At 41.4% G+C, this 20,119-nt stretch overlaps 1 protein-coding gene across 3 annotated transcripts in view; it reads left to right on the top strand.

Annotated features, from left to right (window-relative positions):
- The window catches only part of rims2a (regulating synaptic membrane exocytosis 2a), a 139,344-nt gene that overhangs the window by 10,211 nt on the left and 109,014 nt on the right, over nucleotides 1–20,119 (top strand). For 2 of the 3 annotated variants that reach the window (XM_086112623.1, XM_086112622.1), the window contains exon 3: nucleotides 18,365–18,575. In XM_086112623.1, the coding sequence (XP_085968749.1) occupies nucleotides 18,365–18,575 (211 nt within the window). Of the gene's footprint in view, nucleotides 1–14,328; nucleotides 14,362–15,071; nucleotides 15,165–18,364; nucleotides 18,576–20,119 lie in introns of all 3 variants that reach the window. The other variant, XM_086112617.1, reaches the window with a different exon arrangement.

Below are 20,119 nucleotides of genomic sequence, written 5' to 3' on the forward strand. Positions count from 1 at the left end.
CATTTAGACTGCACCTTGTCCTAGACTTGTGCTGGGCATGAAAATAGAGCCCAAAGTGTTTGCTGTGCATGTACTCCAACCGCTGCTTGAAAATAACTGCTCTTTACCCAGCCTACCTGCGAAGTCACAGGCAGAGAAACTTGGCATTGAGGCAGTATGATGTAAATAATGAACACCGCTTGGTCCCATTCTGGCAAATTTCCGAAAAATTTGCCGACAGATTATTTTCAGAAATGGGCGGCTGACAAAAACATTTATGATACTTGGTTTGTGTAGTTTCACACATAAGGGTGGGCAGGCACTGTAGAGATTGACTACCTAAGCAAGTAATACCGTAGGTTTTTTCCCCCTTATATTTATATCCATCCATCCATTTTCCGAACCGCTTGATCCTCACTAGGGTCGCGGGGGGTGCTGGAGCCTATCCCAGTCATCTCCGGGCAGTAGGCGGGGGACACCCTGAATCAGTTGCCAGCCAATCGCAGGGCACACAGAGACGAACAACCATCCACGCCCACACTCACACCTAGGGACAATTTAGAGCGTCCAATCAGCCTGACATGCATGTTTTTGGAATGTGGGAGGAAACCGGAGCACCCGGAGAAAACCCACGCAGGCCCGGGGAGAGCATGCAAACTCCACACAGGGAGGCCTCAGCTGGAATCGAACCCGGTACCTCTGCACTGTGAAGCCGACGTGCTAACCACTGGACTACCGGGCCGCCCCTTATATTTATATATTTTTTCATATATATTTATTTTGTACCCAATTATTGTTCTTCATTGAGGTCTTGGTCTTGGATCAGGGATGTCAAACTCAGGTCCTGGAGGGCCGCTGTCCTGCATGTCTTCCAAGTCTCCCTGTTGCAACACACCCGATTCAAATGATCAGATCATCAGCAAGCTCTGCGGAAGCCTGACATTGAACCTGTTCATTTGAATCAGGTGTGTTGCAACAGGGAGACTTAGAAGACATGCAGGACAGCGGCCCTGCAGGACCGGAGTTTGACACCCCTGGAAACTTCTTGCAGTGTTGTATTGCCTTAAAATGAGGATGTGGCATCCATATTTCATTTATCAAATATTGTATACAAAACCCTAAAGGATCCTTGGTTTGTCATTGCAATGCATTTTGACACTTAGAGATGATATATTTTTATGTTTGAGTGTTACAGAGTTCTTTACATTGCATATTGACTTTTGTGTGATTGAGTTGATATATCGAAATGCTGTGTATCCTGAAATGTTTAGTCCATTTTGTCATCGGTAAAAACATCACCTCGAGGGACCAATCGGCCCATCGTAGTAATTTCTTCAACACAGGAGGCATTTTTTAACACCTACTTAAGAGCAGATGATATCAATGTCTAATAAGACCTGGGTTAATATGAACACCGAGCATAAGCAATACAATTCCACCAGCACCATTGAATCCCTTCAACAGGCTCCTTGGAGGTAAAAGTTCCTTGTGAGGAATATTTACAGTCAATGTATGTGGCTAATTGTGGGACATGTGATATGAGGCCTGATTGTAGGACCGTCCACCCAGCCGACCTCAGAGGGAGATGAGTGCAGTTCCCAGTCCCAATGTCTAAAAAGGCCCCAAGGCGAATGGGGTGCAACCCCCAATGCCGCAACACAGTAGAAAGAGGAAAGAGGAGGCGGGGGACGAGGAGGGTTCGACGAGCGACAGAAGAGCCCCAAGCAATCTCCATTCATGCCAAAGGCAAGGATCGGCACCCCCGAGGGGCCACCTGGCACCCACAGACTGCACACGAGAAGGGCAACACACAAAATAAATATTGCGTTTAACTTGGAAATTATTTTGCCATGTATGACATGTATAACTTTAACTTATGTGGTTGATGCTGTACCTATGTTTTCATGTCAAAAGACTATACAGTACAGTTTTTATTTTATTTTACTGTCTATTATGGCATATGGTATTGTGTAGAAAAACACACACAGGCGCACAATCAAATGTCTGGCTGTGTGTGTCAGAGAGCTGGTTTATTTACTAGTGGTCGTTTACACAAAGCTCTATGATCTCTTCACTCGTGTCGTGTGTGTGTGTGTGTGTGTGTGTGTGTGTGTGCGTGTGCGTGCGTGTGTTTGCGTGTGTGTGTGCGTGGATGCTTGTGTGTATCTCTGTGTTCTGCTCAATGAATCTGTTTGAAGCAGGTGCAAACCAGTGACTCAAACACAGACGCCGGCTACTCAGCTATTCCAATAAGCACATTAACATTTTCCAAAATGTTGTCTCATTGTAGTATTATTAAAATGAAATCACAATTTCTACTTTATATGTATACAAATATTTGATGAGAATGAATGGATATCCATTTTTTTATATTACATCACAGCGAGGCGTTCAGGGTTCCTTATTAACTTTGAATCAATCTATCCTTCTTGGTCGATGAAGGGTACCATAAACTATATCAGCTGGTGTTAATTCAACACAATATGATGTTAATTTTAATACTGGCAAAGTGTCTCTATGAATCCACACTATACCTGGTGTTACAGTCCCATTTACAAGTGTTAAATATTCAACATCCAATAGTGTGTTACAGCAACAAAATGTATGGTTGGTAGTGTAGTAATAATAACACGTATGAGTGTTTGGATGAACACTATTGAGCGTTCATGCACAATACAGTGTGTGGGAAATTACCCCTTTGCCTCACGAACTTAAATAAAACATATTACAATAGTTCAATTCAAAACATTTTTCTTTTATTAAGCGCATATAAAACAGCAGTGTAGGTCACAACTGGTCTTTTTTGAACAATATGTAATGGACAGCTCAAATGGAAACCAAGTTAGGTTAATCAAATACCATCATGTGAGAGTTTTGCCTATTTTAGGGAAGTCTGATTCTGTCTTGCAAGTGTTGAGGAATTTAGCCTTACTATGAGTAGTGTTGGTACCAGTCTCTCACATGAACACTGTTTAAACTCTTAAAACAAAGGATGTCGTGTGATGTTTGTATCATCTTCTCCCTTGAGTGATTAACAGCCCCCTAGTGTGTTCTTTTGCATCCCCCACCTCTGGAGACTCCCTGGCGGCCGTCACGTTCCCCTGAGGAGGGACTCTTATCTCAAGATTTATGCACAGCAGGAGAGCTCTGTACTTTTCAGTCCTGGACTTCTCATGCCACGATCGAATTGCAATGACCTTCCTTTTTCTCCGATTTTTACATAAGGGGCAGGACTGCCCGCCTCTCATTAACATATTACCCCCCTGTTTAAACATGAGTCTGTATTTTTCCTTTGCTTCCTGACGGAATCTGAAACTCTCAGAATCTGGAATCGATTCGTATTGTGTTGTGATCAACTGCAGAGAAGATGACGTGGTGTTGGGTCTTTATTATATACCTTAAAGAGAAAGGAAAGAACCTGTGACCAAAGAGGGCCATAAGGATATGGACACTTCCTCTCTACACAAGTGAGGGGGAAAATGATGGTGAAGAAAATTGTCTCGAATCTATAACCAGCCAACTTCAGACATTACGTAAGGGCGTGGTTTCTATTTCAAAAATAGACACCAATCAGGGCCGAATCCAGGTGACACTCCATTTTAACAATGTATCATTGTTACATCCTAGACTACACAGCCTAATTGATTACTCAGTGGCGTTGATTCAACTATTTCTAACACTGTCCCCGAATTTTTAACACTGGACGATTCATTGTGTACTCTTTGCCGTTTACATCATTTACTCTCCACTTCTCAGGGCTTCAAAACTATGAGTCATTCTTTGGCATCCCAAAGAGGATTTGATGTTGAGTAACCTAGCATTTTTCTTTTTGCATGTAGAGTACATGCAGTAGGTAGATTATGGAAGTGATTGCCATAAAGGGTTGATAACTAAAAGTGATTCACATAACATCACAAATGTCGCTGTGGGCCTTATACTGTGTATGGCCAGTCTTTGAACACTTCATACAAAAGCACCAGCATGGAACCTACACTAAGACATACTGCACATTGTAGGGGCTGGACTAATTGTCACCCTGCCTAGGGGTGAACATTGCATTGTTGTTGCATAAAACGCATCATCCCACAGATCCGCAGTCTAGATGCATGTATGCTTAAAATGTGTGCTTTGGTGTTTGTGTTTTTTGTTATTGTAAAGTGTCCTTGGGTGTCTTGAAAGGCGCTTATAAATAACATCTATTATTATTATTATTATTATTATATGATTCACCATGATAATAACTGAGGAGGCCTTTTTGTATCCCCCATCATCTGGCTGGAGGGACATAAGACAAAGAGAGCTGATGAAGTGATCCCAGGATCATGCCCTTCGACCAGAGTCTGATGAAGGGTCTCTTGCTAATCCCTTAATATTATTAGACCCACTGTGCTACACATTGCGACACCTGCTTGTTTAGAAGTGAAATGAGGTCAGGGTGTGGGGTTAGGAGTGGTGCACAACTACAGAAATCCTCAAAATAGTATAATCTATGGAAAATGTCCTGCCATGCTGAACATTGGTAAACAATTTACCAAGCAGGCGAAGTGCTTTTAATCGCTGCTGCATCATCTGGTTTGCACGGCTTTCCATCTGTGCGATATGACAGATAACGCAAGAGAATTCTTTAATTTGGGACTTTGCTACAGCAAAGTTCAGCAGACGTTTTGTCTCCAGACAAATGTTCAAAGCATAGTTATTTTCACTTGTGTGGTAATTTTTTTCAGTGTCTGTCCCTAACTCTTATTCTTGCTTTTGAACAGATACTTCAGCCTAAATGTGTAATGCCTGTGGGCCTGTATATCAACATTTTTAAGTGATTGGTAAAGAATTTCATGAGTTATGATCAATTTATTGGAGCCAAACACAGTAACCTCAATACACGTGAATGATAGATATTGACGGGGGTGCCACGTTAAAGATGGTGGCTGGGTCTGCATGTCCTCAACCGTCTACTCCAGTCCTCAACCGGTGTCCTGCAAGTTTTCCATGTCTCCCTGCTGCAACACACATGATTCAAATGATCAGGATCATGATCAGGCTCCGATAGCGCTTCCTGATGAGCTGATCATTTTGGATCAGGTGTGTTGCAGCCGGGAGAGATGGAAAACATGCAGGACACCGGCCCTCAAGGACCGGATTTTGACACCATGGTAAGAGAACTGCGCTTCAGCTCAGTACTGCCGCCTTTCGGCAGCAGCAAGGTACTTCCCTTGATGCCACTGTGCACTTTCAATCCTTTTTAGTTTTTAATTGTTACTTTTTTACTCTTCACATGCAGGGAGGGGAGAGGACAGGGAGGCTCTGACTTCCCTGCATGCCCTGATGTCCCTGTCATACCCTCGCTTGGGGTGCTCAAGCACCGTGTCCTCTTATTTTGATACCACATTGTTTTGTAAACTGTTTGAATTGGCCAGTCAATGTGTCAAATTGTGTTTTAATTACTTGTGTTGTCCCCTACTTCTCAGTTGGCATTTCTGGCTCACAACTCTGTGGTTTAATATTTAAGTTTTACATTCATCCATCCATCCATCCATTTTCCAATCCGCTTATCCTCACAAGGTTTGCGGGGGGTACTGGAGCCTATCCCAGCTGTCTTCGGGCAGTCGGCGAGGGACACCCGAAATCGCAGGGCGCACACAGACGTACAACTGTCCGTGCTCACAATCACACCTAGGGACAATTTAGAGTGTTCAATCAGCCTGCCATGCATGTTCTTGGAATGTGGGAGGAAACTGGAGTACCTGGAGAAAACCCACACAGGCCTGAGGAGAACATGCAAACTCTACACAAGGAAACCGGAGCTGGAATTCAACCTGGTACCCATCCAAGTATTAACCAGGCCCACCCTGCTTAGCTTCCGAGATCTGACGAGATTGGGCGTACTCAGGGTATTTTACAATTATTTGTAATCCAAATTGTGTCCGTTAGACACACAGTGTTAGTTTGGTCAGGGCTTTAATACGATTGCCTTCCTTGCAAGGATCGCTGAATGAGCCGCTTTTTCAAGTTAAGTGATGAGACAGCAGTGGCTTTCATATTTCCCCCTTTTTTGGCTGAGCAGAGAGGGGAGGGGTGAGCAGTCACGCGCAGAAGAGAGGGAGGAATATGTGAGCAGCTGCACGAACCAGGGCATACTTACATGGATGTTTTTGCTATATCCAGTAATGTGCAATGTCCTAAAAAAAAATTACATGGTGCAACGGGTACTAGTTAGCTCCATGGTGATGGGACACTGTGACTTATTAAGAACTTAGATTATAAATAATAATAACGAAATAAAGTAGATTGTGTTCAATGGGAAAAAAAGTTTTTTATTTACCGTGATATTTTTTTTAAAAAAAAGGACATTTTAGAGCTGTAATTTTAATACCATGACACCACAATATTTTTGCTCTCGGCTTTTATACCATCTTACTCTAATATCAGCACATGCCTTAATCCATCCATCCATCCATTTTCCGAACCGCTTGATCCTCACTAGGGTCGCGGGGGGTGCTGGAGCCTATCCCAGCCGTCTTCGGGCAGTAGGCGGGGGACACCCTGAATCAGTTGCCAGCCAATCGCAGGGCACACAGAGACGAACAACCATCCACGCCCACACTCCTTAATATAAAACTTTATTTTATTAAGTAAAGTGTTCATCCCTAAGTGGGTGTATTAAAAAAAAGTCTGCTCTTCATTTGTTTTTCGAATCATATTCCAATACCGTAACCTCAACAATTACTGTATTCCAAATTAACTCTTACAGAAGTGAAAAAGATGTCTGCAATTTGCATGTTCCCCTATTTAGAAAACTATTATTTTGGTCCCAAATACACTTTCCAAAAGGTGTTGGATCGATTATGAAGGTGCGTTGTATTATTTGCAAATTGAAATGTGCCTGAAATTTTGGTTAGGGTCTGAGCACTTGAAAGTGCATACCTTAAATTCACCCCTAATGGGCAGTGATAATCAAATGACAGAGGAAGGAGTGGAGAAGGCTGGGACAATAGCGCAGGGTATCTATTACAATTCTATTGTTGGACATGCCTGTGCTATTATTATAGCCCAGCCTGTGTACAGTACAGTCCACCTGCTGCACCCAGTTACTCACAACAGCCTCATGGAGATTTTGTGGGTGTGTTTTTGTTTAAATATGGATCACGTGCGATGTGAGTAGACAGATGTGTGTAGCCAATGTCAGGTATTTGTAATGGGATGAAGTCAGCTTTTCTTTTTTTTTTAGTTCCGTTTGTGTCTGAGGGAATTCAATTCCCAGTTGCTCCAGTTATAAGATTGTCTCACCCGGTTAAACTAGCAAGCGAAGACTGGCTGTGAGACAAAAAATAATTGGTTGATAGCAAGACTGGACAGAACTGGTGCTTATGCAGTCATTTGATGCTGCAATAGCAGCGAGTTAGAGGAGGGCATGATGCTAGGTTCAGGAGCCTCTGTCTGATTATTGCAGTTTGATATCTGGCTAATGTAAAGGGTTATGACCCAAGTGATGGTGCAGCGGGTTAAGTTTAAGGCTGGCTCTCTGGACTACTCCCAGAGGTACCATTTAGCTAGAAGCGGGAAGAGGTGTGATGTTAACATGGAACATTGTCATTTGCCAAAAAAGCAACTGATCCGACGGGATGAAAAAATAAAGACAGAGAAGGCTGCCAAGTATTCACTTCTAAAAGAAGACATATCCATAACCATTATGAAAACAAACAAGCAAGACCATGACCATGACAATACACAATATGGCCAAAATATGGGTCTACAGGAAATGGAAAATGTCAGGAAAAAAATCCCATTCACAGCTCGAGCAGCTTTCCTTCTTCTAAGAAGTCTTACAAGATTTTGGCAATATGTCTGTTGGCATTTTTGTCCATTCGTTCAGGACAGCATTTGTGAGGTCAGATGTCACTGATGTTGGATGCCAGAGCCTGACCTGCAATTTCTGTTCTAGTTCATACCAAAACTATTTAATGAGGTTCAGCCTGCGCCAGTTAAGTGCTCAAACTCCTCCACCCATGCATATAGAGCTTTATCTGTGCACAGGGTCAGGTCATGCTGGAGAACAAATGTTTCCCTAAAAAGCGGAGAGTTCAGATTTGTCCAAAATGTAATGGTAAGGTGAATAATTATGTTTCAAGTTGAAGTTCATACCAGCCCAACTCCTAGGCAATGTACTTTATTGATTAAAGTGTGTGTTGAAATTCTGTCATTGCATTTGGCCAAATGTTACTAATTTGTGTTTCTATTTTTTGGCCACCTCACATTGCAATACAAGATGGACAAAATACGAAGGACACTCCTCAACATGATACCACAGAAAAGTCAACCATTTACTGATCCATTTGCTACACCATTTTTGTAGCCTATCCCAGTTGACATCGGGTGAAAAGTAGACAGCACAGTGGACTAGTCACCAGTCAGTCATACCTCTCTAAGGATTATGGTTTTGGTTTTCTTGTCCGAATTGGATCTGTAGCTGAAATGAGCAATATAGGAAATTATTTAATCACCTACATCATTCATTCACTCATTCATTCATTTATTTTATTTATTTATTGCCTGTTCCGTGGTCAATGTTTCCCTAAGTCTTGATTTGGAAATGTATTTGTGAATGTATGAGCTGCTGATCAGCTGACTCTCCATTTGGGAATCGAAGAGGGGAGACATGAATGAGCTTTTTGGAATCCTGGCAAGTAATCTAAGGAAACAGATGGATTTTAGTTATATATGGCAACAGATTAACCACTTCCCTGTTGTGCAGAAAACCCGCAGTCACCAGCTTCTGTTCATCATTCTGAATGCTAGACCTTGGTCAGGAGGTTTGACTTGTGTACTGTTAAATTACCTGTTCAGATGATTGTGTTCTTTGGATTCAATTCTATCCGCCGTTTTTAAGGCCAACAACCAACCCACTTAGCCTCTTATCTCCCCACCCCTTAGCTGCACATCACACTTTTCCAGCTCCCTTTGCCAGAAGAAGTCAACAGCACTGCCTGTCTAAAGAGGAATCGTAGTGCTTTTGCCTACTACCTGTACATACATTAGAATGAGCAAGTGGCAATGATGTGTCTTTTAATGAGCTACACTGCTACAGTTTTGAAGATGCTCTCCTTTTACATAAGGATGTTGATTTCCTGCATGTGGATGACAGGAACAAAATGACGCATTTGGTAGGCAGTGCAGCTGTGCTTGAGCATAAAATTTGGCACATGTTGATTTTCGTGCCGGCCTATACTGGACGTTCTGATGTCAAGGGAGTTTCTTTTGACATGCACCTGGCACATCTGACAATTTGATGGCTGAAAGTTGACTAAACTTTACGCCTGCTAGAATCACCTTTAACTCTTGGTTCAGGTAGCATTAAAGAGGTTCTGGTCTCTTTATAAACACATTGGCTAAACCCCGATGGAACAAAAAAAGCCTCTGTGGACAAGACTACTATTGTAGCAGAAAAATATTTTGGTGAATTTGAAAATCAGTCCACCGGCTGTGCCACTGGTATTGAAGGTCACACACAGACATGAACGATCGGGATGGAAGGCGGTCTGCACAGATCTGTGGTCTCTGTGGCCAACTTTACATCATCCTCCCATAGAGGTCTGCTTTCAGGTCTTTTACAAATGTACTTTTCACGTGTCAATCTCCTGTATGGAGTCCAGCAAATCAGTTTCTGCTTCCACCATGTCAAGGACTGCACCTCGTGTGCAATGACTTTAAAAGGAATGAGAGGAGCTGCTTCAATTTGCAACGAATCAAGTGAGCTGTGTTCATACCCACAATGGCGCAAAACGTCCATTGCACCAAGCTGCATGACTCTCGAAAAACACCAACCAAAACCCAATCCAAACCAGCCGCTGTGCACATTTAGATTTACACATCTCACTCTAGACCTGTACAAAAATATAGCCCATTTGCTGAGGAATTGTTATGCTAATAAAAAAGTTATGGAAAACGAAAGGTGTGTTTTATCTGCTCTGACTTGACTTGAATTGACTTTTGATGGAAATTAACCATTATAATTCACGGTTGGTGACTAAAGCCAAAGTTTACTAATAGCATGTCCATCGATCCATCTATTTTCTGATTCGCTCCTCCTCACAAGGGTTGCAGGGTGTCCTGGGGCCTATCCCAGCTGTCTTCGGACAGGAGACGGGCGACACCCTGAACTGGTTGCCAGCCAATCGCGGGGCACACACACTAATAGCACGTATAATGCTAAATTTGACAAGACTAATACTGCGCATTGAAGCACTTGACATATATGCTGATTTGTAATAATATAAATTGCAGTGATACAAAACCTCTTTACACTTGATAATGCCACTGTGTGTTATATCTGTTGGTGACACGGTAACCTTAAGGCGCAGGCTTTATACACAATCATTAATTCAGTAAAAATGGTTATTGGTCACAATTGATCTTGAGTTTCATAGATATGGTTGTTACCAAGGGGTCAAAGAAAGGTACAATAAACCATAAACATACTGTACATACATACGTACATACAGTACATACTATACATCAGAGTAAAGATTGTGGTGAGACCTTTTTAATTTTCTCAGTTGTGACTTAATTCCTGTAACATGTTGTATATAAAGGGGTACCGGTAATTAAAGTTAAGTGGGAGATGCCCTCCTCCCCCTCCGACACACACACACACACACACACACACACACACACACACACAAGCACACACGTAAAAAGAAGTCAACTTCATCATGGAACAATAAAACACTACCTTTTATAAAAAGGAAAAACAGTACAGCAACTAACCAGTTGGTGGTTATCTCAAATATTTTCACACTCTGCTCCTTCTGCTCATTCATCCATGAGGCTACTGGCGATCAACTCTGACTGAAAGCTGCGTCATCTCTTGCTGGAATGAAACTTGAAAACGCTGGACACGTGTTAGGTTTGAATGTCAGTCTTCTTTGAGAGTCAGTGTTCCAACTAGCAGCCGAAAGCCAAAGAAGAAGCAAAACGTGCAACTGTAGGACGAAGTGAGGTCTAACAGGGCTTGACAGTGTGCCCAATATGATGGCAAACGGGGCCAACTTTTCAGTGTGTGCTGGTAAAAATATCATTCAATTGGAGTCTCTGTATATTGACGACACATTGATGTTTGAAGTCTGTTTTCCAGTAAATTTTGTTTAGGCTCTTGTGCATTACAAACGTGTGATAGGTCATCCGCAGTATTCCCTAACCAGCACCCATATGTATTGTGTATTTATCTCATGCATGTCAGCATAACATCCACATTCCAGCAGACACTTTTCCCTGTTGGTCATTTGACTCTGAAGGATTTCAGACTATCATTAACTTCAACCCCTGCCAGAACTGGCTGGCTGGGTGTGTGTCAATGATGTATGTAGTCGGTATTTACCCACTGAGCCAGATGACTCCCTTATGATCCAATTATCACTCGATCCGTGGTGGACGCCAAGGGCCCTCAGGGTTCACTACCTTAAGCATGAGATCTTTTATCAAAGACTGTGTCTGTTGCAGATGCCAAGATGAAGCTGCATCTCAGTATTTGTTTAAAATGTTTCTATAATCAATTAAATGGATAATAGAGGCTTTTGTAATATGTAGCTACAGATATTAAGTGATGGTAATGTTCATTTGAGCTTGGACTTTATTCTCATATAAGAAAATATTCGTAAGTGGTGTTAATTTTCCCATTTAGTTCAGTGCTGATTTTTGTTGTTTTCTTTTTAACCATGCTCGAATAGTGAACGTGGCCCATGTGCCAGGTCTTGGGCGAGCTAGCTTCTGTTTGCACTGCCAATCAGAAGTTGTTGGATCTGCTGAGGTGCATGTGACATGCTGCCGACCTTGTCTCAGCAGTGGGAGAAAATGATGATTCATAGCTCTTCGAGCTGTCACATCAATGTTTCTGTGAAGCAGCTGGTTTATAGGTGAGAGGCGGAGAGATTAAACAGGAAAGTAAGGGCTACTCTTTTTCCTCTGCGGTGATTTTTTTTTCCCCAACAAAAATGTATAATTAATAGAGAACCCATATTTTACCTGACAGTTTTTTTTGTAAGATTATTCATATACTCATGAAAATTACCTTATATTTACAATATCTGCTGAAAATGTCAACGGAATTAGTTTTTGTGGTAGAATAAAGTGTTTTTATCGCAACGCTTCCATGCCTCATTTCACATTTTTATCTGCAGTGGGTAGCCGTGCCCTGATGTTCATTTTGTTGGACAGTTAAAAGTGTTAACTTTACTCTAAAAATTGTTCATAGCTTTGCACATCTAAGAATTAGAGAACTATTCAGAATGGCATATTGTAAAAAATCATGGAGCATTTTAGTTGGCCTCTGTCTCATTTTCTGGCCTGCATCAATCCGGTTAGCTTTGGAGCTTTATTCCCATTTGAGGTAAGATAAGATAAGATAAGATAAGATAATAAATCCTTTATTAGTCTCGCAATGGAGAAATTCCCGATTCACAGCAGCAAAGTTATGAAAGGCAGAAGTAGAACAACAAAATATAGGAGCTGCTGGAAAGGCAGCCACTCACACACAACATTAATGAAAAAATTACTACAAAAACGACAACATCAACAACAACAACAGGCATAATGTTACAATCAAACAAGAGTCCAAAATCTGGATGTAAGATTAATAGTGGATGCTAAATTGTCAAACACTCTGAATGGGTGGTTGTCTGTCTCTGGCTTGGCCTTGAATAGTGATAAATACTGGATGAGTTCTCAAGGATAAGCCGCATGATTGTGCACATATACCTCACTATTAGTATACACAAACACTTTAACATAGACACATTGTTATTGTAAAGTGTCCTTGGGTGTCTTGAAAGGCGCTTATAAATAAAATCTATTATTATTATTATTATTATTTTGTTTCATCCATTTCATACTTGCTGTGGAATTGTTAGTTTTGAAGGCCACATGTCCACTAGAGAGCAGTGTAGCGTCAGACATAGTCAGTACTGGCTTCACACAAATAGGAGGTGTGGGGGGGGGGGGCAGTATTTTCTACTGCCCTCCTCAGATGGTAGGATAGCGACTACATCACTTGTGACATTTCGCACTCGGTCATTTTACTGCCTCATGGCAAATAATACACTGCTCCCACACTAACATGTACGCACATTCAGTCAAGTACAGGAGCACACGACTCACGTGGGATCTGAGTCCACAGAGGCTTGTGCTTTGAAGCAGTCCTCATACTTTCTGTCCAGTCGACAAGCTGGCAGGGAGAGTGCTCAGTCAGATAAATATGAGGCTTGTAATGCGGCCACAGAGACGAGACTGATGGGATCAATAAAGAACAACGTTGTAGGTCACTGGGAAAACACAGAGAGAGAGGATAAATATGGACTGGCTCACCCGGAAAGAGAGCAGCAAGACTGATGGGTAAACAGGACTAGAGCTTCTCACTCTCACCATTGTAAAACAATTTGATGCTGTGTGATTTCGATGCTGCTTACTGGAGGCTGTCTTGTTATACTTTTCGATTCAGATTTGTTTTTTGACCCGACTTTATAAGTGCTGTTCAGTTGGTTTTCTTTAATGTCTGAGGAGAGTGGTTTTCGACCCGCTCCATATGCATAACGTGTGCATTTTACAAACCCATTTTATTTGACTCTTGATAGAGTTAACATTGTTCCACAAAAGTTAAAACAGTAGGCTCGCTCACTTTTGGCAACTTCAAACTATGTCTTCACAGTTTCCTTAAATACCTGTTCTGGTGGAGTCACGATGGCCTACTACGATTCCTAAATTCTGGCTTAGTTTAACATCGTCATCAGATGACATCATTGTTAAACAAATTTAAAGGCAACGCAGTAATACCTTTGTTTGATGTATTAGGCATGACGCCAATTGTTCAAGGAGATTCCAATTTGAAGCTCGTACCCTGAACTAGCTATACATGTACCGTAACTCTGTTATCAATATTATTTTTTGTGTCATCTATTTGTGTTATTGCATGCAATGCATTGGTGTCACTAAGCTGATACTTCTTGCCGATTACTTTGGCTTGTTTTCCCTGAATCGGTGATCCGCCGATATTTGTTGTGAAAGTGAGGAATGGATATATGGGTGGAAGCATGTGGCATACATCGATAAGTTTGTCCAAATAAACATCTTTTTGGGATGTATCTTTTTCAAAATCCCCCTCATCCCATTATTGTAATCGCCGTTATCATCGGCAATCACCATATTGTCTTCCTCTCATCGACATCATACATGTATTATTTCAGTTGGCTCATCATTTATGTCACACATTTTCAGACCAGTTTGAGATTTTTATATTTTGTTGCTTGTGTTTTCCTCATCCATTTGTGTTCTGAGTTGTGCACCTTTTTTTGATTTATGTTTTAGGATCAAAGAAGGACCAAAGCCTCAGTCAGCGCAGTAAGTAAACTGCATTAACCAGAGTGCTTTAGGCTTTGACACTTCTTCCTGTCATTTGGTGTTATGTGCTTCATCTGGCTCTGTCCCCTGCGTCTCAGAGAAGGAGGAAAGAAATGTCACTAAATTCATGGAATGCAGCTGCTTGTAGTCAGAGAGCATCACTTTGTGTGCTAAACAGATGACTTCCATGACATTAATGACAATGCAGTTTCCTTTCTAACATTCTTGTTAAAGTCATACAATGTCCCTATGTCTGTGGCTGTTTTTCTCACCTTGTGTGTTGTCTGCACCTGGACTGGCTTGTGTAGCCTTGAAATAGAATCTCTACTTCTTCCCAAACACTACCTTCCTGTACTGTGGATGCTCTTAAACCAAATCTACTGTATGGACGAACTTGACCCCTAAAGTGTCTCCTTTCCACAGCTGAGCATTTGAGGCTGCTCTCATTTCCATTGGCTGTAGCGCTTCCTCGCTTTAGCATTCCCTCTGTCTCTGGATTTCTATTCAACTATTGCTCGTTTTAGGAAACTAGTTGCTTCTCTGCCGTGCCCTTCTCTCTCTCTATTCTGGTTGTAGTGAATGTCCCCAAGTATTGTTCACTTCCTGGAAATCACACCCCCGCTTCTTATAATACCTCACTTGATAAACTGTTTTCCCAAGTGATGACTAGCTGCGCTGTACGTGTTACGCTTATTTGCTTATTTGAACAGGTGGTTTCCCTTTAGTGGGATCACTGAGCTGGTAAATAATGTTCTTCAGCCACAGCAAAAGTCCCCAAATGACACGGAGCCCGAGCCAGACGCGTAAGTAATAGATCAAACACAGTCTCCCTCAGCATACACGGCCATACAACCCGATACAGTACAATATAGTTCTGGTGTTTTAATCACATGGGATTTATTCATGATAAAAACATAAATCTGTCATTGTGTTTTCAAAACACAATGGGTTTCTTAATTGTTACATACCCCCCGTTCTTAATTTTTTTTACATTTAAAATTGACTCGCAATTCTGCAGGAATATAAGGTTGATTGGACTGCTAAATTTGAAATGGATAGAAATTTTACATACAATTAAAATATATAAATCTTAAGAATGAAGCCTCAACATTTGTGAGTGTTTCTGATTTCTTCCTGTTCTGTGCCCCCTGAGTGGCTGCCTCTCCAGCAGCGCATATCCCTGTTTGAGTTTCTTTTCGTCCTTTTACTTTATTTATTGAACAGTGTTTGTTTGTTTTTTCTTCTTTCTTCTTTCTACCCACATTCTTGCTGCTGGAGGCTGTAAATTTCCCCAGTGTGGGACAAATAAAGGATATCTTATCTTATCTTATCTTGTACATTTATCAAACTTAAACGATTCAAATAATCAAACTCATTTTGATTTCTCACAAAAATAGCCCAAGTAAATATAAAATGCAGTTTCAAAAGATTTTCTAAAGGGAAGCAACCTAGTTGGACCTTTATACAGAAGCAATTTCCTGAAGCAAATAACCGGTGGTGCCACCCTTTGCAGCATTCACTGAAATCAAGCTTCTTCTTTGAGTCATGGTACACAGTTATATTAGAGGGGCGAGCATGAACTATCCGTTCAAGGTCATACCACACCATGTCAGCCCTTGGAGTAATTTGTTTGTTGCCTAATCACTCCTGGGAAGTTTCACCAGCATTCCCATTTCTTTGTAATATTTTACAGACTTACTGAGTGCAATCCCATTGTTTCTCTCTTCATTTTTTTTTTTTTGTCAGATTTGTTTTCTTTAATGGATCCTGGCATGAAACAAACAAAGAAGAAAATATAGTAGTAGGAGGAGGAGGAAAAGTAATGATGGTGGTGGTGTTAGTAGTATTATTATTATTAGCAGTAGGAGCAGCAGGAGCTGGTCTAAGTGACAGGCCTAGAAAAATCTATGCTAACTGTTAGCTCATCTGGTAACTAGATTGTGGTTGCAAAAGCTTATACTTAGCGTTGTTATTGTAAATCAAACACTCATAGCAACTAGTTGCTTCTCAATTTGAGTCTGGCAACAGTGAAAGCTTTAGGTAGCTTCCGAAGTGGCGATTGTTCCATACGCATCACTTCCACTGAGTTTTTGGCTTGGCTGAATTCAATGTTGACCACATACAGTACAAAAATATGATTGTAAATATTAAACTGAACACACACCACACCATACCACAGAAGACAAAACATAGGCAAGCGGGCCTTTGCTTGAATGAAAAATGCTGAATGCGGTGGCTATGTGTAGAGCATGCTTTTCACAAAAGGAATGGTAGCCCTGTGATTATTAAGTAAGTTTTATTGTGAATGTGACGCTGAACACGATGCTCCATGGAGCATTTGATCGATTTAAGCAAATCCAACGTATTTTGTATTTCTCATGTCCCATCATGATTACAATAAAGGTTTGGTTTATCTCACTTACATGCTCTCAACATGATATTGTTATTGATTTATGTTATAACCTTATGATTAACTAGAAAAAGTACCGTAATAGAGCAACATGAACATCAGCTTCATGGCCAGTTCACTCTGGCTTTGAACATATTGTGCCATATGTACAAACAAGAGACTCACGTTACTGGCAGCGTGTCCCTGCTGGGGCACAGCCCAGAGGTAAGAAAGCTCAAATTAATGTTGCTGGCATGTGTCGGTTCAATGAGCAGCATACAATATGATCACTGATAGGCAGTCTCACTTTAATTTATTTTTTCCTGACTTTGGGCTTTTTCTAGGAAGTACACTCATTAGGTACACCTGTACAATCTCATGAGATCAAAAAGGCAGTCTTTGCAAAGAGAATAGTGGTATTCATTGAAAATGTTTATTATAGTGGTAGTTGTATGCAGTGCAGTGGTGAAGAACTATAATGCATGACCAGTATAAAGAGAAGGGTGTGTGGAGGACAGAATCTTAGCATGAAATAGCAGAGGAAGTGTGTTTTGTAGTCTCCGCTCCTCTTTGACACTGACCATTTAACTTGCATAACGGTTTTCGTCACCCTGATATCAGACCTTCTATCAACAAATGAGATTCAGTGAGATGTGTTGAACAAGGCGACACACTGATCTAGGCTTGTTTATCACACAATGGCTTCGACACTTCTAATCCAGCAGTGCAACAAGGGTCATGCTGCTGGCACACCTTCATGTCTTGATGCCACATGCTCACAAACAAAAGCGTGCATGCACACGCGCACACAAGTTACTTGTCAGGTTGTGTGGATGGCCGCTATACTTAGCCACCAAAGCACTGGCTGAAGGTAAAGGAAGCACGTTTCACTCAAACACAGACTTGTATGTGGTAAAAGGATAGCACTACTCAATAATTCACAAGCACTAATGAATGTTGCAGGGGATATGTGGGGAGAAACCAATTCTAATCGCTATATTATGAAGTCAGCCCAGTGTTTCGTTTCTAAGGAGACGCTCCATTGACATGCGTCATACAAAATGCATGTGAAGGCCCTTGTGTTTTCAGTAGCCTCTCAGGACGTGTCAAGAGTTCAGCATCTTCTGTAAAAGATCACGTGCTATGTCAGTAGGAGGCCATCTAAAGGACAGAGGTGGTAACGCAATTAGACAAATGTGATGTGATATACAGTGTATATATATATATATATATACAGTTATACCGTATATAACTGCTTATATACGGTATATATGAGCAGTTAACACCAAATGAATGTCTGTATGTTAAGGCCCTTGGATTTTTTTTCTTTCCACCTTATGTCAGTGCACTATTGGCATTTTGATGATGCTTCTAATCATGAGGTGTACACGATCCATTTTTCAACAGAAAGCATTATCATTAGATTCGTCAGTTTGATCGTTTGTTATGCAGAACTGAAAGATTTGCTGTTTATCACAAACACCTTTTTGAATGCAAAACTACATCAGAGAAACAACACTTTTTGAAATACTCCAACTCGAAACATTGCTGTTAAACTGGGTGTCTCAGTCATCGTTAGACCTGTTTAACACGTGTCCTCCTATCTGCCCACAGGAAGTTACACCAGCAGTTTGAATCATACAAGGACCAGGTCAAGAAGATGGGCGATGAGACAAAGCAGGCTCAGGAACAGAAGAGCGAAGCCCCAACTTGCGGGATATGCCACAAAACCAAGTTTGCTGACGGCTGTGGCCACCTCTGTTCATATTGCCAAACGAAATTCTGTGCTCGATGCGGAGGACGAGTGTCTCTGCGGTCAAATAAGGTAACACTGGTTTGCATGCCTGAAAATATCCATTAATATGGACACACATGCAGATGTCCTGCCCTCCGGAAAATTTCTCCCTGCACTACATAGTGAAATCATAATCTGGGAATTGAGCCAGTGGTGTCTCTCATTGTAACGCATACTTTTTTCAGTATTTTGCCCTCGAGAAGAGACTGTCGATAACATTTCTGTTGTGATTATGTTCACTGTTAACTCAATGGGCTCTATTTTTGTACCAAGTGCAAGTCTGGCGTGAGTTGCGGCATAAATCTCTCTCGGGGCAGGATCGAGTTTTGGTATTTTTGCAGACCCGTTCAAGCCACGGCAGTGTGGCACGTTTTAAAAAGGGCATTTTGCGCGGATGTGGGCGTGAACACAGCTGACTTGTTTCACCACCACTTGGAGCAGCTCCTCTTATTCCTGTTATATTCTGTGCACGAGAGGCACGTTGAAGACACTGATCTGCTTGAGTCCTGAGGCAGGTCGAGGTGTGCAAAATGTCTTCACAAATATATCATAAAGAGGAAAATAATAATGCGTCCAATGAATTGATCTCTGCCATGATTCAGAGGATTTGATACATCTCATTGTCATTATAATAAATAAAATACATTGATCCCCCAGAGCTCTTAATCTGCATCTCAATCAAATTCATCCAAATCGCCACCAGCGCCCCAACTTAGAGGTGGTTCTTGTAAGTGTAAAGTTAAGTTTACACTCAGGCATGAAATTGTCATGTGCGCCGGCCGCATGTCAAAGCCCCTTGGTGTGCCGCAACACCCAACATGGCAGAGAGAGATTAAACAAATTCCCAAACAAGCGCGTTGAACTTTGCACCGCCAAGAAAGTCGGCATGCCATTTTCCCATTTCGTTACACTTGAGCGCAGCTCTACTTTCTACAAACCCAATACCAATAAAGTTGGGACATTGTGTTAAAGTGTTGCAGCCATAAAATTCTTAGTTATTAAATGTAGTGTATTCAATGAAATATAGTTTGAACATGATTTGCAAATCATTGTTTCCTGTTTTTATTAATGTTTAACACAACGTCCCAACTTCATTCAAATTGGGTTTGACAACTATAGAGCCCTATGTGTTAATTTCCAGTTGTTGTTGTTGTTGTTTTTTTTTTACATATTCATGCTGAATTTAACTATGGTTGCTCAACTGTATTTCACCATTGGAGGATACTACTGATATTCCTTGTCCCCCCCCCCCCCCCCCCCCCACCGGTGAACTACATGAGTGCTTTTTGTGCCTACCTACTATATGTACCCAAACCGACTTAGTCCAAGATTTTAACATTTGATGGGTTTAAATATTGATCATGAGCTTAAATGTTTCTGTGCGAACTGATCCACTCGAATTGCCGTTCGAGCATGTGACTGTCCTGCCAGCGCCTCTTACTGACACTCACAATCTTTCCCTCTTTCTTCCTCACTTTTATTTTCTTCCTTTCTATCTTTCTGCTGCATCCCCACTGTCATGGAATTGCAATAGGAGGACAAAGTGGTTAGCAACATCTTTTTCTGCATTTTCT

Source organism: Hippocampus guttulatus, chromosome 6, assembly GCF_054856545.1.
Source record: "Hippocampus guttulatus isolate MCC_2025c chromosome 6, RoL_Hgut_1.0, whole genome shotgun sequence".
Taxonomy (NCBI): Eukaryota; Metazoa; Chordata; class Actinopteri; order Syngnathiformes; family Syngnathidae; genus Hippocampus; species Hippocampus guttulatus.